Source organism: Hemicordylus capensis, chromosome 11 (assembly GCF_027244095.1).
Source record: "Hemicordylus capensis ecotype Gifberg chromosome 11, rHemCap1.1.pri, whole genome shotgun sequence".
NCBI lineage: Eukaryota > Metazoa > Chordata > Lepidosauria > Squamata > Cordylidae > Hemicordylus > Hemicordylus capensis.
This window is the reverse complement of record NC_069667.1, coordinates 17,389,779-17,412,927: the sequence shown is the minus strand read 5'-3', so window position 1 is coordinate 17,412,927 and position 23,149 is coordinate 17,389,779. Positions and strand designations below refer to the sequence as shown.

At 47.3% G+C, this 23,149-nt stretch overlaps 2 protein-coding genes across 6 annotated transcripts in view; one reads left to right on the top strand and one right to left on the bottom strand.

The window, feature by feature from the left end:
* FRMD7 (FERM domain containing 7) overlaps positions 1-12,253 on the top strand; it is a 31,418-nt gene extending 19,165 nt beyond the window's left edge. For all 5 annotated transcript variants that reach the window (XM_053273952.1, XM_053273951.1, XM_053273950.1 and 2 more), the window contains 6 exons: positions 169-316; positions 3,414-3,509; positions 5,466-5,629; positions 5,863-5,931; positions 8,173-8,248; positions 8,915-12,253. In XM_053273952.1, coding sequence (XP_053129927.1) covers positions 169-316; positions 3,414-3,509; positions 5,466-5,629; positions 5,863-5,931; positions 8,173-8,248; positions 8,915-9,973 — 1,612 coding nt within the window. In that variant the 3' untranslated portion in view covers positions 9,974-12,253. The remainder of the gene's footprint in view (positions 1-168; positions 317-3,413; positions 3,510-5,465; positions 5,630-5,862; positions 5,932-8,172; positions 8,249-8,914) is intronic.
* Positions 12,254-12,406: 153 nt separating this feature from the next.
* Positions 12,407-23,149, bottom strand: part of STK26 (serine/threonine kinase 26) — a 43,984-nt gene continuing 33,241 nt past the window's right edge. Inside the window, exons 7-12 of the mRNA XM_053273953.1 lie at positions 22,627-22,812; positions 20,841-20,989; positions 18,885-18,978; positions 15,187-15,249; positions 14,967-15,103; positions 12,407-14,194 (exon numbers count right to left, since the gene is read on the bottom strand). Of these exons, the coding sequence (XP_053129928.1) occupies positions 14,170-14,194; positions 14,967-15,103; positions 15,187-15,249; positions 18,885-18,978; positions 20,841-20,989; positions 22,627-22,812 (654 nt within the window). The 3' untranslated portion in view covers positions 12,407-14,169. The remainder of the gene's footprint in view (positions 14,195-14,966; positions 15,104-15,186; positions 15,250-18,884; positions 18,979-20,840; positions 20,990-22,626; positions 22,813-23,149) is intronic.

Genomic DNA, 23,149 nt, shown 5'->3' with positions numbered 1-23,149 from the left:
GTCATTTTCAGAAATGCAGGCCAAACCATGGCTGAAATTACAGAAGGAAAAAATTGAAGTGTAAAATTGATGGGTCTCTGATATTAAAAAATAATCATACTTTGAGCCCAAATGAGTCAGGTTGCTCTTAAAATATGATTCCTTCCCCCCACTGCCTGCCACCTGCAGAGGGAAAACTCCAGCTGACTCGGATGTGCACCTGTTGGACATAGCTCGGAAACTGGAAATGTACGGGATCCGGCCCCACCCAGCGAGTGATGGGGAAGGGACCCAGATCAATTTAGCTGTCACTCACATGGGAGTGCTTGTATTACGAGTAAGTAAGATTATGGAGGGGATGCATCTTGTCCTGGGTACACGTGCATGGAAATAATCTAGGAGAGCTGGTCTTGCGGTAGCAAGCATGGATTGTCCCCTTTGCTAAGCAGGGTCCACTCTGGTTTGCATTTGAATGGGAGACCACACGTGTAAGCACTGCAAGATATTCCCCTTAGGGGAAGGAGCCGCTCTGGGAAGAGCAGAAGGTTTCAAGTTCCCTCCCTGGCAGCATCTCCAAGATAGGGCTGAGAGAGATTCCTGCCTGCAACCTTGGAGAAGCTGCTGCCAGTCTGGGAAGACAATGCTGAGCTAGATAGACCCAAGGTCTGACTCGGTATATGGCAGCTTCCTATTGTTCCTAACAGCACATGGGCACTTGCATCACACTACTTTTTTTTTTTTTAATGATAGGAGAGCTTGTGGTCAAGTTGTGCCATCGAGTCGGTGTCGACTTCTGGCGACCACAGAGCCCTGCGGTTGTCTTTGGTAGAATACAGGAGGGGTTTACCGTTGCCATCTCCCACACAGTATGAGATGATGCATTTCAGCATCTTCCTATATCTCTGCTGCCTGATATAGGAAACATAGTAGTGGGGATTCGAACCAGCAACCTCTTTCTCCTTAGGCAAGTTACTTCCCCGCTGTGCCATTAGGTGGCTGGTCTTGTGATAGCAAGCATGAATTGTCCCCTTTTCTAAGCAGGGTCTGTCCTGGTTGCAGATGAATGGGAAGCTACATGTATGAGCAGTGTAAGACATTCCCCTTAGAGGATGGGGCTGCTGTGGGAAGAGCATCTTCATGCAGAAGGTCCCAAGTTCCCTCCCTGGCAGCATCTCCAAGATCAGTTCTGAGAGAGATTCCTGCCTGCAACCTTGGAGAAGCCGCTGCCAGTCTGGGTAGACAGTACTGAGCTAGATGGACCAATGGTCTGACTCAGTAGGAGGCAGCTCTCTCTGTTCCTATGAACGAAGCTCACAGCCAGGGCGTGTGAGCAAGATCTGTGGAGGGAGGATTTAGCCTTGGGCAGCGAGGTCTGCTCTGAAATAAGGCCGTGACAAGGGTTCTCTGTTTTTCTTTTTGAAAGGTTGGAGGGTGTGTAGGGCTCAGTGGTGCTTTAGGGTCCTTGTGTTTTCGGCTCAGCCTTGCTGCTGGCGCGGTCTGAAGGAGGAGACTCAACCTCCCTTTGATGTGGGTGTCTCCACTAAAGTCACGCCTTGTCTTCTCCTGGTAAACCAAACGGCTGCAATGTCAGAACGTGGCGTGAGATGGTAGTGCGACATCTCTTGACCATGTAATCTTCTGCCAGAAATAGCCACCTAATTTCGGGGCAATTACATGGTACTGCAGCTCCAAGGCATATTTGCGGAGCAAACACATACTGTGGTTGGTGTTTGCTGTGTAATGTGGGCGCTACAAGGCCAAGACAGCTTTGCTTCCAACTAGGGAAGAAACTAAAATAGGCTGCTTTGCTCAAAAGTCAACCTTAGCAGAGATCAGGGTGGTTGTCTTTTTTCAAAAAGCTCTGTCGAAACAGTGGTACATCTGCTGGTAACCTCCAGACTTGACTTCTGTGATGTACTCTATGTGGGGCTGCCTTTGTATGTAGTCCGGAAACTCCAGTTGGTGGCCAGGTTGGTCTCTGGCTCATCTCAGAGAGACCACATCACTCCTTTGCTGAAAGAGCTACACTAGCTGCCAATAGGTTTCCGGGCAAAATACAAAGTGCTGGTTATAACCTATAAAGCCCTAAACGGCTGAGGGCCTGGGTATTTAAGAGAACGTCTTCTTCATTATGAGCCCCACCATCCATTGAGGTCGTCTGGAGAGGTCCGTCTCCAGTTGCCGCCATCTTGGCCGGCGGCCACACGGGGACAGGCCTTCTCCGTTGCTGCCTGTGGAATGTGCTCCCTACTGAAATATGATCCACCTCCATCTCTGGCAATCTTCAAAAAGCACTTGAAAACAGGGGCGGAGCCACCCTTGGGCAAATGGGTTAAAAGAACCTGGGCCGCCACCAATCAGGGGCCGAGAATGTGGCCCCAGACACCACCCCCACCACCCCACATCTGATGTCAGACACTGGGGCATTGTTTTGGCAGCACAGCCGGAGTGACTCGCCCTGCCTTAAAGCGGGGCCAATTGATCTCCCTCCCAAACGCGCCCCGCGGCCCCGTTTAGGAGAGAGATCGGCCCGCACTGCAGTGGCGGTGTGGCAGGGAGAGTTGCTCCGGCCCACACTGCCCAACGCACCGTGGGCTGATCTCCCTTCCAAACGGGGCCGCGCGGCCCCATTTGGGAGGGAGACCACGTCCCTTGTGTCTGATGTCAGATGCAGAGGCGTGGCTAGCCAGCCCCCTGTGTCTGATGTCAGCTGTGGGGGTGGGGCCAGGGGGGCCTCCGCCAGCCTCCTTACGCTACTGCTTGCAAACCCACCTCTTCACCCAAGCTTTTGAAATTTTTAAGTTTCAACCTGTGTTGACTTTTAGATTGTCTAAATTGTGTTAAGATCTTTGTGAATGTGTTAACTTGTTTTATGTTATTGTTAACCGCCCAGAGATGAAAGTTTGGGGCGGTGTGCACATTTGACAAAAAGATAGATGACTTCCCCAGGTCAAGAAAATGGTTGGAGCTCATAGGAACATAGGAAGCAGCCTTATACCGAGTCAGACGTCTAGCGCTGTCCAATTAAGCATCGTCAGTGCAGATTTTGTTGTGAATGTTTTTATTCGTCGCTCTCAAGCTCTGGAGGGTGGGCTGTTTCCTCCCAACACTCCAGCAGTGGACAAAATGCAACCACCCGCTACCACTGCTACTACTATGACAAATATGTATATATTGCTCTTCAGCCAAAGCGATTTACATGGAAAAATAAATAATACATAAATAAGATGGTCCCCTGCCCCCAAAGGGCTCACAATCTAAAATGAAACATAAGACAGACACCAGCAACAGCCACTGGAGGGATGCTGTGCTGGGGGCGGATAGGGTCAGTTGCTCTCCTCCTACTAAACAGAATTGCCGCTTTAAAAGCTGTCTCTTTGCTCAGTTAGCACCTGGCTTCCTAGCCTGACAGATTTTTGTGTGTTTGTGCGCAGGGAAATACAAAGATTAACACGTTCAACTGGGCCAAAATCCGCAAACTGAGTTTCAAGCGGAAGCATTTCCTTATCAAACTCCACGCCAACGTCTCGGTGAGTGCTGCATTGCTTCTTTCTGTACAGTTGTGCCTAAAAGGCTCCATGTTCCTAGGGATCCAGTCAGGGAGGCAAACGGGCCCCATGTTGGCCATCTCACGCTGCCTTTGCTTGGGAGGGTGTAGCTTAGCAAGTCTTTGAAGGAAACAAGGACTTGTTCCACAGGGACCAAGAGGGCCTCCAGCAGGGGACGGGTGTGTGATCAGCAGGACCCTAATATTTCCCCCCTGTACGTGACTGCACGGAGACCACAACGGTCAACCTATTGGTATATGATGAGCCAGTTGGGGGAATAGGCTATAGCCTTACAAGTCTCCCAGCTTTTGGTGTGTTCTCATGTGTTTATTCTCCTGACTAGGGAAGCGCATGAACCTGTTGGAGGCCTCTTTATGGCCCTAGTCCGAACAGGTTCGAATTCTGAGCGGGTTCGACAGTGTGCGTGTCTGTGTGTCTTCTTTTAAGGGTGGGGGAGGATGAACTTACACACACACACATGCACACCCGCCGCCGTGTTTCCCCCGCCATTGCTCAGTTTCTGACTTTTAGGAAACAGCGTCGGTTGGGGAACCGCGGCCGGGAGGCGTGCGCTTGTGCGTGCATTCACATGTTTTGTTTTTTTAAAATGTCCACTCAGTTAATTTCAGATCCTGCACAGGTTGAATCAGGAAGGCCCCACTCTGAATGCAGGTGTGCACACACTGCCTTGATACTGCTGCCCAGAACAAAATTTATTCCACACACAGATGAAAAAAGTTAGAGAGAACACTGCCAGTTCCGTGCACATCCCTAACCCCGACCAGAGGCTTCTAGTGGCCACATCTGCAATGGTGTTTTACAAGCTTTAAAACATTTTTTTAAAACACACAAGAACTACTGGAAACTTTTATTTTGTCAAGAAGAATGGAGATGAAAATTGACAGGAATGCCCTCCAAAGATGACGCCAGGGCACAGAGTACAACCATTCAGTGTTCCCTCTAAGGCAGGTCTGCACAACGTAAGGCCCAGTGGCCAGATTTGGCCCAGCGGGACTTTTTACTGGCCCCTGGGGTACCCTGCAGCCAACATAGGAGCTGAGAACTGCTTTATGGCGCCATCCTATGAATGTTTTCTCATAGATCTGTTCCATGGTGTGCCCAGTGAGTCTTACTCCCATGTAAGCATGCCTAGGATTGCAGCCTGAAAGCGACAAGAATTTAGGGAGAGGAGAGGAGTTGTCATTTATTTTGGGCTGGTTCGCACCCCAGGGGCCCCAATGACTGAGCAGGGATAGGACCTTTTATCTGGCCACTATTTCTTGGTTAAAACTATGTGTCCATTGACAGAGGGAATAGAGCCACAAGTAACTAATAATGTTTTTAATTTCAATGTAATGTGCTAAAAAATTTTAATTTCAATGTAATGTGCTAAAAATTGACCTCGGCCCCTGCACGCCTAGTTGTGGATGCTTGCAGTCCACTAGGGCATTTGAGTTGTGCAGCCCTGCTCTAAGGGGTGTGTACGTGCACACAGCCACACATTTTTGGATGTCCGCTCAGTTTTAGATCCCTCGCAGGTTGAATCAGGAAGACCCCACTCTGAATGCACATGTGCACACACTGCCTTAATACTGCCCCCCAGGACAAAACCTATTCCGTGTACAGATGAAAAAAATTAGAACACTGAAACCATTGGTACCCAGACTCTGACCCTTTCCTCAGTGCAAAAATGACTGCAATTTTATCCCAGTTGTTTGGGGGTGGGGCTAAAGAAGGGGTGATAACAGCCGGAAAGGTATAAGTGCAAGAATGCTATTACCTATTGTCCATCTCGGGGGGTGGGAGGTGGTAGATGTTGCCAAAAATTACGACGAGCGTTCCTCCCTTGAGATGGCACAAGGACCAACGTCGCTCAGAAAAACCAAAAAACCCCAAGTCGTTTCTAGTGGGGTTAATTTTCCAATTATCCTCCCCCAGGCTTTGTGCAAGGACACCTTGGAGTTCACCATGGCAAGCCGTGACACCTGCAAAGCCTTCTGGAAGACGTGTGTGGAATACCATGCTTTCTTCCGGCTCTCTGAGGAGCCAAAATCCAAACCCAAAGCCTTTCTGTGTAGCAAGGGTTCTAGCTTCCGATACAGGTAACAAAACAGAACGGGGGTGGGGGGTGGGTTGGGGGTGAGAATGGGACTAGGGGAGGGCCTCTTGTACCGAAATAAATGCATAATCTTCCCTGGCCTGCATTTCTCTCCCTTATTGCAAATGCAAGCCTCTCGGGGCAGAGACCACTCCTTTGGCCCATTCTAAAGCACCCTGTGTTGGCATGATTATAAATAACTGTCTTACCTGTTTCCTGTCCTTTTTAAAATGACAGTGGAAGAACCCAGCGGCAGTTGCTGGAATATGGGACCAAAGGGAAGTTGAAGAGTTCTCCCTTTGAGAGGTATGATCTTTTCACAATTAAATGCCAGCTGGTGCACTAGAAATCCCCCTCTTCTATCCCATAGCAGCCCCTACTCAGAGAAGAGAGCTGGTCTTGTGGTAGCAAGCATGACTTGTCCTCTTAGCTAAGCAGGGTCTGCCCTGGTTGCATCTGAATGGGAGACTAGAAGTGTGAGCACTTACAGATATTCCCCTCAGGGGATGAAGCCGCCACTCTGGGAAGAGCAGAAGGTTCCAAGTTCCCTCCCTGGCTTCTCCAAGATAGGGCTGAGAGAGATTTCTGCCTGCAACCTTGGAGAAGCCGCTGCCAGTCTGTGAAGACAATACTGAGCCAATGGTCAATGGTCTGACTCAGTATATGGCAGCTTCCTATGCTCCCCTCCACTTCAAATAAAAGCCTCATAGTTAATGTTCCCCTGTGTGAGGCTCTCTCAAGTTGAATTGCCAGAAGAAATTAAATTAACCAAGTCTCCTAGTTTTCTCCAGGGCTAACTTAATTACTTGCTATGCTCCTAGTACTAATGTAATGAAGTACTGAAGACCCAAGTCCTGCCACGTGCGGCTCCGAAGCAACTGTTGCTACAGATGTAATCCCACTGCAAGCACCAATATGCTGTAAAGCAAAATGGAAACTGAGCCCTTAAAACGCTTCACCTGCACAGAGGGGGAAAAACACACATAGCTCATAGCTAAAAATAGCAGTGAGCGATTCGCTCAGCAAAGAGGAAATGGTAAACAGGGCAGGCTAGAATTAGTCCAATTAATTGCCCATAACTGCAATGTACATAAATGTACAGTTGATTTGTGTACAGTTGATTATTTCATGTGCGGGCTACAGCTGGTGCCCACTGCCAAAGAGACAAGCCAGTTTATGAATACTTATAAAGAGGCTTGTCTCTTCTAGGGAAGTGTATGAATCGATTTTTTCAGTTTTAAAGAAGTGGATTTTTCTACATGTGTCTGAAAAAAATCAGTTCCTTATGGAGTAAAAGGGCTGTTTTCTCCTGCAGGATTCTGCCCACCTGTTAAAGATTATCAGGAGAAGCTTTGCTCTGTCCACATCCCACTGTGCTTTGACATCAAACTGATGACTATGCAGGCAGAGCTGCCTTGGTGGTGATGCTTAAGTTTGCAACTCTGAGATTCAAAGTTTATTATGGTCTATGACCAGCACAACAACTCCCACCAGCCAAGAGACTTCGCTGGCTTTTGTCCTGGTTCACACTATCATTTGGCCCAGGTTTTTATGGCCCAAGATGAATCGGAGATTCTCGCCTTGGTAGGGGTTCACACAACCACACTAATGCCAGTAGCAATAGCAATAGCACATACATTTATATACCGCTCTATAGCTGGAAGCTCTCTAAGCGGTTTACAATGATTTAGCATATTGCCCCCCAACATTCTGGGTACTCATTTTACTGACCTCGGAAGGATGGAAGGCTGAGTCAACCTTGAGCCCCTGGTCAGGATCGAACTTGTAATCTTCTGGTTACAGGGCGGCAGTTTTACCACTGCGCCACCAGTAACCCACATTAAACCTAGATTCAAGTGGTTGTGTGAACCAGGCCTTTAGCTTCTAAAATTCTTGTAAGTACACATGCAACATGGCTTAACTCTTGCCCACTTGGTACCATCTGGTATTGCCAAAGAAAGGTGGGGAAATCCCAAAGGTGCTGATAAATTGTTAATAAGTAATGTATTCACTATTGCTTGATGCATTTTGAGCGTGAGATGCTCTTTTTCAGAGGCATTACTATTAATCGAAATATCTCCTGCTTGCTTATCTATCTGGGGATAATACCCCACACCAACAGGAATACCTGTGACTGCTCACAAGAGGCTCTGGGGTCCCAAGCAGCCTGTCAAAAGATAGTCTTTTCAAAAACCAAACTAGTAGTAAATGCTCTGTATTTTAATAGGATAATTGTCTGACTTCCTCGTATTTAATGGCCAAAAGAGCCAAATGTAAGTGCTTTAATGGAACTGAGTTCAAGAGCAGAATGGAAGAGTTCACGTGCAGTTTATTTTATCCTTTGAAAACAATGAAACTTTATAAGAGTGCTTTTTGGTTTTGGTTGACTGTGCTAAAGAATTGGCATCCTTTTACGTTGGGACTAGCACTGTGTCCAAAGGTCTGGCTCAGCTTCCAAAGTGTTTGAGGGAACCAAGTGTTTTAAAAGTTGCTGAAATGGCCATTAGATGTTGACCAATGATTCTTTTTTTTTTTTTTTAATTCCAGGAAGCATTATCCCTCTCGATACCATGAAAGACAATGCCGGTCGTCACCAGACCTTCTTACTGATGTTTCCAAACAAGTGTGTAATTTTGGGATGTGGGGAGTTGTACAGAGCTACCTTTACACCGTTGCAAGTACAGGAGAACCTCAGTATTCGTGGGGGTTCCACTCTTTGCTACTACCATGGATATGAAAACTGCATACACTGAATAATTGGGGCAATGGAAATCCGGGGGGTGGGAGGTTCCTGGGGTTGGTAAAATGTCAAAAAAGGGGTAATGCCCCCGCAAGAATGAAAAATCAGCCGGAGATCATGGGTTGTTTTTTGGTGTTTTTTGTTTGTTTGTTTGTTTGTTTTGCGTGTTCTTGTTTAAAACAAGCCACACAATGGCTCAGTCTCTGCTGAACTCAAAATGATGGCTGGAAATGACCTCCGGGTTTATTGCCAGCCACCCCCAACTCATGCTGAGGAAAATGGTTGGGTTAGGGATGGTTCTGGGGTTGCGCCTTTAGGCGAGAAGAATCATGGACTACCACTTTTGGCTTTGCTGACGAGAAGCACAGGGCTGCATCACTTCAGGCCTCCCGCAGATGTTGGCCTGCAACTCCCAGAATCCCCGACTCCTGGCCATGGTGGCTGGGGCTTATGGGAGTTGTAGTCCAAAAACAGCGGGAGGGCTGCCATTGTGCAGCTCAGCTCTAGCACAATGCCCCTCACCTGCAATTCTGGTTTTTTCTCCCTCAGATGGAGGACTTGCGGCTGGTTTATGGCACAATGGGGGGCTACCACAACGCCAACGGCGTCCATGTCTCGGAGCCCATGCTGGACAGCAGGCGCCGGAACTCTGCCGTGGAAGTGATCTTTGCTGCTGAACTGGAGCGATCCAAGCCCGAAGCTGACCCGACGCTGCTGCATCATTCCCAAAGCAGCTCCACCTTCCCGCTGGTCTATGCAGAGTTGGAGCATGACTGGGAGCCAGCAGACCCCTACGGGCAGAGGATCCCGCTGACCTCCTTCCGGCCTGCATACAAGGCTGCCGGGAACAGCATGAGCACCTCTGTGGGTAACATGCGGGAACCCCTCTCTTCCCCCAGGCTGCTCACATACACAGATGTGCCCTACCTGCCCCCTGCCAACACACAACTGGACATGGCTTCTCCACAAGTGTTCTTCTACGTGGACAGGCCACCCCTGTTCCAAAGCCACCCTTCAGTGGGGCCTGCTGAGGAAACCCCCCGTGGGCTCAGCATCCCTGTGGCAGTACCCACAAAGCCTTCAAGAAGAGGCCCGGCTACGCCAAGGATGCGGGGATTTGAGCCAGAGGCCCTGCCCAGGACCAGCTATCTCAGCAGTGTTAGCATGGAACAGGAAGATGATGGAAGCAGTGTCTTCGACTACAGCAGCCAAGAGCCAGTTCCCAAGAGGTCCTGGAGCCAATCGGACATGAAAACCATCCGCTTCCCCTACGGCTCAGAGTTCCGCCCTCTAGGTCCATGTCCTGTTCTGAGTAGCAGGAAAGCTGACATTCTGCAATATATGCTGGCTCAAAGATTTCCAGAAGCTCCCAGGGTCCAGCGGACTCCTGAACGCTATGTGGGCAGCGGGACGGAGTCTAGCGACTCGGATTCAGATCTCCTCCCAGACTATTATTCCCTCTACGGGAGAGTAGTCAAGACACCCCAGGCAAGGGTCCGCCTGTCTTCAGGGAGTCTCCAGCTTGAAGAGGAGGATGAAGAAGTGTGTATTGCTACTGGCGGCATTGAGGACAGGACTTTCCTGGGAGCATCTAACTATTTCACTTAACGCACCCGTATTTTTCTTTTTTGTCAAAGCCATTGGGCAAAGGAGGTTTTCTCTAGGCCTCAGAATGGATTTACTGGTTTTTGTAGCTATTATTAAAACACTGGAATTTGATAAAAGAAAAAGTATTCAGGAGCAAATAACAGTACTGTGCAAGGGAGTTATCAGGCGTTATACCAGACTTCAGAGAGAGAGGGAGCTTACCTACTTCCTCACCATGATTGGGAAACGACTAGAATGTTGGTATGTTCTTGTTTCTCAAGACATTGCTGTGAATGACAAATGTGTCATGAAGACACTGGCATTTTAGCAGTTACCTAGAACAGGGGGATCCCCAGAGCAATCTTGCCTCTCCATGCAATTGGTTCTCCATTGGAGGACCGCCAGCCTGACGCCCGATGTATCTGCTGCAGAAGGAGAGGGAGGAGTCCCTCCTCCTCTGCTCCCCATTGGCTCAGCAAACCCCTCCCCTCAGCCTGACAAACTTCAGAAAATCAGCCCTGTGTACTCACTCTCACTGAAATCAAAACGGACAAGTAAACTTGCCCCATTAAAACTGCTTCATGAGCAACTTAGCGTGGATGTGAGCCAGTGACTGAAGTCGCCCATCTCCCTAACTATACACACAATAACCACACATTTAAGTGTTACAGTTAGCAAGACAGGCTATTACTTTTATAGGCACTGGCTCACAGCCACACTAAGTTGCTCATAAGTAGTCTTTATTGACACATACAGGCAAACCTCGCCCTACATGGCCCCAACACCTGCAGTTCTGCATAACACCGGTCAGGCAATTGACACCCAATCTTGGTATAGGCAGGGGTGTGGGCAGTTTAAGTTTCACGTATCCACGTTGTCAGGGTGGCCGGAAATGACCTCTTAGGTTATTTCTGGCCACTTTTTTTGTGGCTTTTTAAATTTCCATGAAAAAAATCACGCAAAGATAGTGGCTTTTTAAACTTTTAGGAGGCATTGTGGGACAGCTGCAGAGTCAGACCTGCAAAGCACGATAGGGCACTTTATTTTATTTCCATTTCTCACCCTTTTTTTGCTGCCTCAGGAACCTAACCCCATGATTCCTGTTGCCCCATTACCCACAGTTCACTATCTGTGGAAATCTGTGGGAACTGAACCCAAGCAGATAATAGGATCCACCTGTACAGACACAGTCTCTATGGGATACCTCAGCTGAAGGTTTACAACAGAAGAGTTCACTTGGTTAAAAAGCTTGGGAACCCTGGGCCTAGAAGACACTCGGAGAAGAATGCCGGTGGCAGGAAACTTTACCAAGGGATTTGGGGTCAGGACTGATCCAAGTTCAATATAGCCACCTATTTGCTAATCTCAGGGCCTGAAACTTTGGGCTGCCCTTCGCTTTTAGGGCATGAAGTCGGAAGAGAAGCAATGCACTTTCAAGGCACGCAGGATCTGCATCACAAATTGGGCAAGCTATTTTAAAAACAACAACAACAACCCACAAGTTGCTTCCTTTCAAGCAACATGGCACTAGCCAGGAGAGAAGAGATACTTGGAAACACTACAAACTGCAGGTTTTGCCCTGTAACACCACCTCTCCAGCACTTCAGGAAGCTGCCAGATGTGGATGGGTTCCCCCCACCCCATCTCCCCCTCCTCACAATGAAAAGCTGGCTTGGGAGTGCTTTCTATCAGAGGTGTACAGCTTTACTTACCTAGGGCAAGAGGTGTGCAGGGGTGGGAGCAGTGATTTTAAAAAAGAGCTCCAAGTAAGGCCCCAAATATCAAGGGCCAGTGTTTCCTATGTGACATCACTGTTTTCTGAATAGCAGTCTTGTGAATAATTCACTTCTAATGGGTCCCTGGGCACTAAGTCACCTGCTAAATAAAAGCCACACACTTGAAATGATACCCCAGGACTTTGCTAAAAAGGGGTACAATGGGTTAGGTGACAGGGAGAAGCAATTTCTAGTCCAGCCTAGGGTCTCTCAAGACAGAAAACCCGATTTCCCTTCCACCCCACTCGCTTCCCACTTGGTCCTATGATGAACACACATCACCACAAAATTGGGACAACAAACAGATTACAGAACTTAAATATTTATTTATTTTTTCAACCATTCAACCTTCCGCTGCCCCTTGTCTGCCCTCCCTCCCCCAAAAAACATTGAAAGAAGCTTCATCTATGAACGGATTTACAGGACTAACAGCTACAGCGAAAATCACTACAGTTCTGTTTCGGTGATGCAGTTATTTTGTAAAGCTTCAAATCAACTGTATTTACAATTTTTGCTGCTTTTACATTTATAAAAATATTTTTTATTTAATCCATAACATTATTGTTTTCAAAAACTATGTCCAGACTTTTTTTCCTCAGATATAAATTCTAATTGTATTTCAGTTATATAGCAGATGAAAGTTTTTTTTAAACAAACATTTCTTCAAAATTAAAACAAAGACGTTAAAAGTAATTTATTTATTTTTTTACAGTGTAGGCACCATTGAAAATAATTGCCCTTGGCATTTCTAACCACCATCTCTCACCAGAGTCTTTTAGTCTTTTTTTCTTTTTTAAAAAAGGATGCAATGGCAACTGAATGGGAAAAAAAAATCAATATTTGTTTGCACTCCATTAACTCTTTTCAATATTTGGCAGATATATTTCAAATCCTTTAAAATGACATCTGTGCAAAACAAAACAAAAATGTGCAGATCTGAACCATAAAATTAAACATATCCAGCCTTTTTATCAAAAATAAATTTACACCAACAGTTCCACAGCTAAGGACTGAAATACAACCCCACTTCAAACTTCAGCATAATATACATACTGGGTTTAAAAAATAAGGAAGGAAAAAAGGTATTACCCCATCTAAACAGTACCATAAATATATAATTGAAAGCAAGTTTATAATTTTATCTACCTTTTATGGGGGGGGAAAATCACTCCATACTGCACAGTACTATCTTTTTGTGAAAGAATATCTATAACTCAGTTATTTGCATATTAACTGGTAAATACATATTTAAAATACACTTTGGGGGGTGGGGAACTAAACGTAACATGGTGATGCACTGTATGTAATGTACTTTAAAGAACGCAAGTGTATAAATATCTTACAAGAAAGGAACGCCACCACACACAACGCTGGTGCCCCACATGTATAATATACCTGCTTGTGAGGTATTTATCGCATGCCACGGTAATCGCCCAGGTCCCCTGCCCCAAAACACAGAATGAACTCTTTTTTAAAAACTTATTTCCCATTTTACTCAAAAAAAAGAAAAGAAAAAAAGAGGAAGAAACGCTTCAATTATGCCAGATGCCTGTGCGTGACCGTTATTGCCAAATGCCCCCTCCCTTCCCCCCTCCACCTGTATTGCTTTAAAAATTTCCTACCATGATGAAAGACTACTGAAATCCTGATCTAAAAAGGGGATACACACAGACTGTACACTAAGCTATACCAGGTCGCTACATGTTAACTTGCAAAGCTATTTGACATATTGCTCTCAAAAGGTAGGTGATCACAGAGCTGCCTAAAATACTGTACCAGTTTTCAAAATAGTCGATATTGTCGCAGGCTAGTTATGCTTTACAGGGGCCTAAATAAAGACTATCGTGTTCAAGCAGGGGCTACAGCAACTTCCTAGCCGGCTACGGTGCTCTCACGTCGAGGCTTGTGAAAAGCTACTTTTTGAAGCCTAGTTATAAACTTATGCGTACGGAAGAAAAAACAGAAGAAAAGAGACCTCCACCGGTATGTCCTTGTCTTTGGAGAGTAACACAATGCGACTGGAGTACACGGCCTGTATATCTCCTATGAACCTCAATGGGATGGGGTGTGCTCCACTGAACGCTGGACACCCCCCGATCCCACACGTGGGATTGGCAATTGTAGCCCCTGATTAGATCTAGAAGCAAAACTGCACCTCGCCGCTGGTTCTGCAAGTGTGTGTTTTCGGTTGGATTAAACAGGTGAAAACTACAATATTAAAAGTTGCTCTTTACAAAAAGAATGTCCTGGAAATACAAAAAAGCATGTATACCCATCACAAAATAGTGGAGTTAAGTCCTTTCAAATCCCCGATCATCAAATATGTCGCAATGATCCCAAAAGGCACAAGGAGCTTATGAGCAAAGCATTGCCAAGCTTAGAGTAGGTTTTGGTGGGCTATACTATGTCCGTGAGGAACAGCAATCACTGATAGAAAGTTTCTTAGGAGGAGTCATTGACAGAAAACCTGGAAGGAGAGACACAAGGTAAAAAGTATTCACCAACCATCCTGTCTCAGCTGAACAGTCTTGTAAATAAAAATGCTCTAGAACTTGTCTGACCACCCAACCATCTGTGCTCACTCTGACTTCCTCAACCTCTGTTCAGTCATGCAAACATCTAGCTCCACTTACACAGGAAGCTGCCTTATGCTGAGTCAGACCCTTGGTCCATCTAGTTCAGTCTTGTCTACCCTGACTGGCAGCAGCTCTCCAAGGTTTCAGGCAGGAGTCTCTCCCAGCCCTACCTGGAGATGGCAGGACTTGAACCTTCTGCATGCAAGCAGATGTTTTACCACTAACGATGGCCCCATCCCCTAAGGGGGACATCTCACAGCAGACAGCGCTCACATGTACCAGTTGCAGGGGAGTCACAGCAGGAGAGAGAGCATGCCCCTTTCAACTCCTGCCTGTGGCTTCCAGCGGCACCTGGTGGGCCACTGTGCAAAACAGGATGCTGGACTAGATGGGCCTGATCCAGCAGGGCTGTTCTTATGTAGCCACCTACATAAGAATGCAAACTAAGGATGCAAACTAAGGATGACCCCACTTAGCACAGGGGATAATTAGTTCTCACGACTGCAAGACCAGATCTCCACCACTGACTCCCAACTGCCTCAAGGCTACGCTATTCCAACTCTCTCCTCCAGACCTGCACAGTAAACAGAAGGTGAAGGAACTGCCTGTGTGGACGCACCCTAAGGGAAACCACAAGTGAAGCAATGGAACCCACAAGCTTACTTTTGAAATTTTTCCATAAGTTTCTTCACCATCTTATCTGTGATCCCCGGACAAGTAGCTTCGGCCATATTGATGCTTTTTTCAAGTTCTTCAATTGCTTTCTTCCGGCTCGCATTGTTGGTGTCTTGCTGCTTAAGCTGTGAGGGAGACCAACAGCATGCCGTCAGGATTTCACCACCTTGCAGCACACGCTCTGGACAAAACAGGTATCATGACTCACCTCAGCAAACACAGGCGTGATTATCATGGTTAAACAACTCAGGGTTTTCATGAGGTCTTGATCCTGGAAGTTAGAAAAATATTTTGTTCACAATACACTCAAATACCTAGGACAGAGGCGGGCGAATAGGTGGGAGATTGCAGCAGAACTCTGGGTGATTTGCTATAGAGCAGCATAGCTTTCTGAATCCAAATAGCTTAACAACAAGGAAAACTGCAAGTGTTTTTTGTTTTTTTAAAAGTAGACTTCTTCCAGGGCTGGCCTTGTGTTAATCCCCCTTGTATTTGGAGATGGGGCCATAGGTCAGTGGTAGAGCACCTGATTTGCATGCAGAAGGTCTCCGGTTCAATCTCCAGGAAGGGCTGGGAAAGATTCCTGCCTGAAACCTTGGAGAGGCCGCTGCCAGTCAGTGTAGACAATGCTGAGCTAGACGGACCAAGGGTCTGACTTGGTAGGAGGCCTCTTCCTGTGTAATCACATCTCCCACCTGCCGGCCTGCTTCTCAACCATAAAACAGGAGCATGAATTGGTTGCCTTTGACCAGGTCTTTGTACAGCTCTGCTGGTCAGTTTTACAGTGCCTTGATATGTAGTAATGCGGATGTATGCATATACAGGTGGCCCTTGTTTCATGTGGGGGTTCTGTTCTCAGATACAACTGCAGATGGGTGGGTTTAGGATAAAAAGTACTGTGCTGTGCTCTGCAGGTCTCCAATACACACGCATACCCATGGCCAAGCCCCAATTTTGGTGATTTCTCACAAAAAAATCACCCGGGGGGGGGGGGCCATTTGAAGAGCTACAAAAAGACTCCTTTCAGCAAAAGGGCGGTCGGAAATGACCTTGGGGGTCATTTCCGCCACCTAGGAAGCACAGATAGGCAAATTCCTAGTATTTTCCAGCAACTGTTAACCTTTTGTAGGATTTCTTATTCTACCATTTTTTAATTGTTTTCTAAGCTGACCACGGGTCGTAAATAAAAATGTCTATCTATCTAGTATTTTTTGAAGCGCACATGACGAGGCCAGGTCTTCACTGCCCGACCATGGACACGGGACCGCCGATAATGAGGGCCACCTGTATACAGGTAGGAACATAGGAAGCTACCATATACTGAGTCAGACCATAGGTCCATCTAGCACAGTATTGTCTACACCAGGCCTAGACAGCATGAGGCCACAAGGCCTTTTTTCTTGGCCCACGGGGGCCAAGACTGCCCCATTCTCTCTCTGTCTCAAGCCAAGACTGCCCCATTCTGGCAGAGGTGGAAAGGAAGAACAATGCATTTTATTGTTATGTATTTTGTACAGATTGTATTGTATTTATTTTATTAGAATTTTTAATTCAATTCAATTCATTTTATTTTAATTTAAATTAATCTTGGCCTGCCAGAACTTCAAAAGTTAAATTTTGATTACATTCATTCTAATTATTTTCACTTTGATTTGATTTAATTAATTGATTGATATTAAGTGTTACTTTAATAATCAGCACCCTAAAAATTGGCCTCGGCCCCCATGAGCCATGTCATGGTCAGTTTCGGCCCACCAGGTCATTTGAGTTGTGCATGCCTGGTCTACACAGACTGGCAGCGGCTTCTCCAAGGTTGCAGGCAGGAGTCTCTCTCAGCCCTATCTGGGAGATGCTGCCAGGGAGGGAACTTGGAACCTTCTGCTCTCCCCAGAGCGGCTCCATCCCCTGAGGTGGAATATCTTCCAGTGCTCAAACATCAAGTCTCCCATTCATATGAAACCAGGGCAGACCCTGCTTAGCTAAGGGGACAAGTCATGCTTGCGATCACAAGACCAGCTCTCCTCTCCCCAGGTCAACTGGCTCTGCTCCAAGCCATCACTTTGCACCAACTGGCAGACCTGGGGGTGCCAAGTGAAAAACAAAAAGGAGGTCCAGAAGCCCGTTCAGCTCTGACCCAGGACACCATGCACTAGTTCCCCACAGGCACACTCTCCTGCATCTCAGAGGCTCCTCCCTGAGCACATGTGCCTGCCTGCAATCACAAAGGGAAATGCCAGCATCAGCTGGGCTGTAGACCAACACAGTCAGCAGAAATCTCTCGGCAATTGTGACAGTCTTTTTCCTGTGGGCTGCCACCGGGCAGGGGGCCATGGCTGCCTTTGCATCCCCACCTGGTTCACACGGTTGTACCCCTTGCATGTGGAGGAGCTATAGCGGTTCATGGTGCAGGGGAACTGCCTGGACGAACAGACCCTAACGTGGTCAAAGTGGAACACTCCACATTTGCATAAGGCAACATTCACATCACCAAGTGCTGTGCCGTGTGGAAGTACATGCGAAGCAAGAAGAGTCACACCGTGCAGAAGTCTCGTGAGCCCAGTAACCTACTGGAAACCCGTCTGAATTCCCTTCCAAATTAGGACAACGTCCCTGAAATACAGGGGTGATGCTAGCCCCCTAGCATTTCGGCTGCTCCTGCACTGAACTCTCCTCTGCCTAAACCTAATAAAGCTCACTCCCAGTGTGTCTAACCCACAAAAAAATAAATAAGGACTTGCTCCTCAACTTTCCCCCCTTGTCTCCACTCTTGGAGAGAACAGAAACAGCCAGGAGATTTTTCTTGGAGGAGTTAAGTTCATCCACACCTATGAGGGAAGCATACTTTCAGAGTTTTAGGAGCCTCACAACATGCTGATTTTGCTATACAAATCAGGGGTATTTTTGTTTTCAGAAATGTGGCAGAGAAAATCATGGCTGAAACTATAGAAGGGATAACGGATGCAGACCCACCCCTCCACCCCCACCCAGTGTGCCCTCTAACAGGGATTCCCAGATGTTGATGACTACAACTCCCAGAATCCCCAGCTGCAATGTCTTTTGCTTTGGAATTATGGGAGTTGTAGTTAAGAACATCTGAGAATCCCTGTTAGAAGGAACATTGCCCCCGCTCCCAGCATTTGAGGAGTGCCCCTCCTGGCCAAATCTAATTCCTATTGCTCCACCCAAATTTAAGTGGGCAGACTCTCTCAGGTTTTCCCCTTGCCTGCACCCCTGCTGAAATATTCCAGAGAAAGAATGACCAACCCTATCCATTGATCCTGGTCTCAAATTATTTTTGCAACTGGGAGGACAAAAAACAAAGACACCACCTAGCGCTAACGCCTGCCAGAAGATTACATGAGTACATGCAACAGTCTTGTGTGGGTTACTGCTGGTGGTCACTGCTTCATCACGGGCTAGCCACTATTCTGGAGGTAAATTCAGACACACACGACCAGGAGAAAAGATGATCTGCACAAACCCAGTCATTAAAGGGATAAAGCAGAAAGCTTTGCAGCGCAATTTGTGAATAGGGCCTGCATTATTAAAATGGTTGAATATTTAATAATAATAAAGGTAATAATGATTATAGTAATTTTTTTTAAACAGATGAAGGCCAGGGTGCTCAGGAGTGCAGTAAGAAACCACGGCCTGCAACGAAACCCCATGGAATCTCCACTGCCGTCCCGAGAACCCCACCCGCCTTCAGCCATGAGAATAATGGCTGCAGAGACAACTATGGCTAGAGAATGGCCAACGATTCCACAGAGCGGGCTGCCCTTCCCTGAGCTGCACCAGCAGCAACATGTCATTTGACTCCGCTTTCACAGGCACCAAGGTTAGCACTCCGCCTGCCACCGCTTCCAAGGAGTCGTGAGAGTATAAAGAGATTCTGGCTGGACGTACTGTTCCATTCTGCAGTTTCTTGGCATCTGGCTTCTTCCGAACTGTAGTAAAACTCCACTCGGGGTGAGAATTATTCTCCTTGTTGCTAGACTCCCTGAGGAAAGGAAAAAAAAGACACACGTTTTAAAGTCATGTGCTAGTACACCAGAAGTCTGGACAAGTGAAAACTCTTAAATATATTGTTCAGGGCTGGTGGTATGCTCTACATACAGCATGTCTGTATATGGCCAGTGTCAACAGTGTGATAGACTGGACAAGAATTGGGGACTAAAAGCAAACCCTGCTGCCCCTGACTTCAGACAGCTTGCTTTACAAGGTCCGAATGGTGCATGCCTCATCAGCTGAAGACTTAGGACATCAAAGCATTAACCAGTGTGATGCAGCGTTTGAGGGCTCTTCTCACAGAGGTGGTGTGGAACGGGGCAAAACTGATAGCAGGATGCAATCCCCATCCCTGGGAGGTCAATGATAAAAATCACACCGATGAGAATGGGTTAGGGCTACATTCACAGAGGGTCTTTCCAGACCTTCCTCTTCCTCTGTACATGCTGTATGTGGGCACATAGGAATATACCACTGGCCTCACTCCTCGGCCTTTAGCCAAACATCTGGAAATGGTGTGGACTGGGAAACCCAAACATCTTGAGTTACCCATCACGTGAAGCACCTATGCGCACACAGTTAGACTCACCCACCCACCCCCACGTCAGATCTTCAGTGCACAGAGGTCAGGGCCAGTAGGGCATGGCGACATTAGCAGTGGGTCTGGCAGTGCATTCCCAACTCCCCTCTTCATACGAGAGGATCTGGCTGTCTTTTGTAGGTGCAATGCCCTAAATAATGCCTTTAGTATGTGCTTTAAAAACACACACACACACACCCCAACCAACCACCACCAAACTATGTAGGAATCTAAAAGTGTCTGAGGTCAAGGCAGAAAGCATAAATGAAGGGGCAACACCCATACAAGGATGTAACAAATACGCCACAATCAATACGGTGCAGTGACACGTTTCCGTCATGAAATCCAAAGGGTGACCTTGGGCAAAGATCACACCCTCTCAGCTTAACATATCTCAGCTACGAAAAAAACAAAACATGTGGAACCTACAAGAAAAATAAAAGCCAGGATCCAGAGAGGCCGATGCACATGTGCTAAGTGCTTGTATCTATGTGCCACATTTTCTGCCACTGATGCAGTGCCCGAAGCGGCTACTAACAAACATAAAAACACACAGCACTCAAGCCTTGTTGGGTATTGCCGCAGAAGCGGTTCCACCCTGTGGGAAGGTGCCTGGGGAGGCACACAGCAAACGGCCATCGGAAGTGGAGGGGGTGGGGGACGTGGGACCAGTCACCTCCACTCAGCAGTCTGGATCCCGGCCAAGAGTGATGAAATTTAACACACTTCTATACTGCCCCAACACTCACGTCTCTGGACAGTTTACAACAGTATTTATATGCTGGAAAAGAGCGCGGCGGAAACCACAATGCAATGCTACGACCAGACTGGCAGCAGGGAGGGACACTCCACTCAGGGCTGCAAGAGGACCGTTGCTCAAGTTGGGGCAGGATTTAAACATACCGCTGGACAGCTGGGACTGAAAACTTGCACTGCTCAGAGGGATAGGCTGCAAACTGCTATTTCAAGAGGAGTTGCCAGTTTGCCTCCAAGAAACGTTTTTACTCACGACTGCGGCCCATGCGAAAGGAAATTGTGCCATCAAGTCAGTGTCAACTCCTGGCGACCACAGAGCCCTGTGACTGTCTTTGGTAGAATACAGGAGGGGTTTGGCCCATGCTAGTGGCTCCAAAATACTAGTTTTGATATCTGATGACAAGAGCTCAACTCCACACCCTAAAGCACAAAAGCCGCACGCTTGGGCAGATACCTTCAGCCACCCGCCCGCCCCCAAAATCAACAACAACAAACCACAGCCCAGAACTCAGACTTACGAGTCGGAGCCATCAGAATCTGTTTCGTCGCTACTGTGTCCTTCCGCTTTCCACCTCTTAAACCTATCAATAAGCTCCGTCAGGTAAGAAGTCTTCTTGGCATTTTTCAGGATAAATTTGTGCTTGAGGAGTTCTTTTGCGATGGGACGCTGTAAAAACACATAGAGTTTACACTGGCCACAGTTCTGGTAAATACAAATTGGTTGATTAGATCAGGGCACACCTGTTAAGTGTCAAATCTTTAACAGTACAGCACAGCAGTTTTCAAACAGGGGCCACTCCACTAACTGGGCAAAGAGGCACCTTTAAAAAGAGGTGATTCTCTTTATTGAGCAGGGGGAGAGCAACTGGCCCTATCTACCCCCAGCACAGAACCCCTCCAGTGACGGTTGCTCCTGTCTATCTTGTGTTTCTTTTTTTTATTATTGTGAACCCTTTGGGGACAGGGAGCCGTCTTTATTTATTCATTTATTTCTATATGTAAACTTTTGTTGAAAAGCACTATATAAATATTTGTTGTTGGTGGCAATATATAAATATTTGTTAACGGTGAGAGCCATTTCCCACTGTGCACAGTATGACACCTTTCTCAGTGCTGAGGGGGCCCTTCCTTTAAGGAAGATGGAGCCCTCTCCAGCGTTTTAGGAGGACAGCTCCCTAGGGGCTACACTTCCCAGCACTCTGCCTGCCAAGATGGTGCAGAGGTTCAAGAGGGCTCCGTTACCTTTAAAGGTGCCCCTAGGGTGCTGGGCAAAGCGCAGCACTGCACGATGAGCAGGGTAGTCTCCACATGGTGCCAGGAGGATCGAGCAGAGTATTCAGCTTTGGCTGAAACTTCACACAGGCCCAACAAACAATTAGTCAGGGGGGCACACGTAGGGTAGATGGGGCCTGCCACTGGCCCCCTGGTCTTACAATGAAGAACACTGCAAGACAGCGTCTGTAATTATATATTACTCAATCGTCTTTATAGCGGAAAACTAGCTCTCTCTTCCACTCTGTCCCAAGAGCACTGTGCAATCCAAAACCTTTTCCTATCCCAACCGTAACCCAGAGCAAGAAACGTGGTTCTTATCAAGCCCAACACAACTAACTCTGCAGCCTTCATTATATCCGAGAATAGATTTACCTGAAGAAAACTATGCACAAGGTACATCCCTTAGGAACGTCGGAAGCTGCCTTATACCGAGTCAGACTACTGGCCCATCTAGCTCAATATTATCTACACTGACAGGCAGCACCTTCTCCAAGGTTGCAGGCAGGAGCCTTTTCCAGCCCTACCTGGGGATGCAAGCAAACAACCTGGGGACTTCTGCATGCAAGTATGAAGGTGCTCTTCCACGGAATTATGGCCCCATCCTCTAAGGGGAATATCTTACAGTGCTCACCCATCCAAATGCAAACCAGAATAGGCCCTGCTTATCAATAGGAACAATACATGCTCGCTACCACAAGACCAGCTCTCCTCCCGTCCAGCCCTATTATTCTTTAAAGCAAGTGGTCTCCAACCATCCACTCTGTTCTCACAGCACCTTCAATCAAGTAACAAAAACAAAAAAAGATGCATCCGATGCTACTCGGTACACCACACATCCCAACAGCCTGCAACAGTTTGAAATATCTCAATTCCACCTGTTATTTTGTGAGCTGCCCCTCGCAGTATCGCACTGGAGGGGCAGGATATACATATTTTAAAACAAACACAGACTTCTCTTGGCCTCCTGTTCGGCAGGAACACAACAGAACAATTTCAAAGGCGGAGGGAGACGTAAAGAGTGACACTCACAAACGTCGGGTCCTTATTCAGGCATGCATCAATGAACTCTTTGAAGGGCTTGCTGAAGTCTCCTATTAGGGTTGGAGGGTTGTTTTTGGGAATAAGAAAGAGGACTCTCATCGGGTGCATGTCCGAGTTGGGCGGCTCTCCTTTCGCGAGCTCAATAGCGGTGATCCCCAACGACCAAATATCAGCCTGCAGGGAAGGGAAGGGAAGGCCACACTCCTTACAACGCCAGTTATCACAAAATAGCGAGTTGCTTAGCAGAAATATTTTCGAACTAGAACAAGAATTGCTAATCCCCAATTACAGACTAGGAGGCTATTTACACACACAGAGGAAACCGAGCTAAGGGAGCCCAGCTCGATTCCTACAACGCGTGTGAACCGTCCGCTTAATCCCCCCCCCCTTAAACGAGGTTAGTGGAGCGAGCGCTCCGCTAACCCTGTTGTTTTGATTGTGTGCTGCCGCAGTGACTCACGAGGAGGCCCAGAAGCCTCCCAGCAGTGGGGGTGGTGGTTGTGGTTGGGGG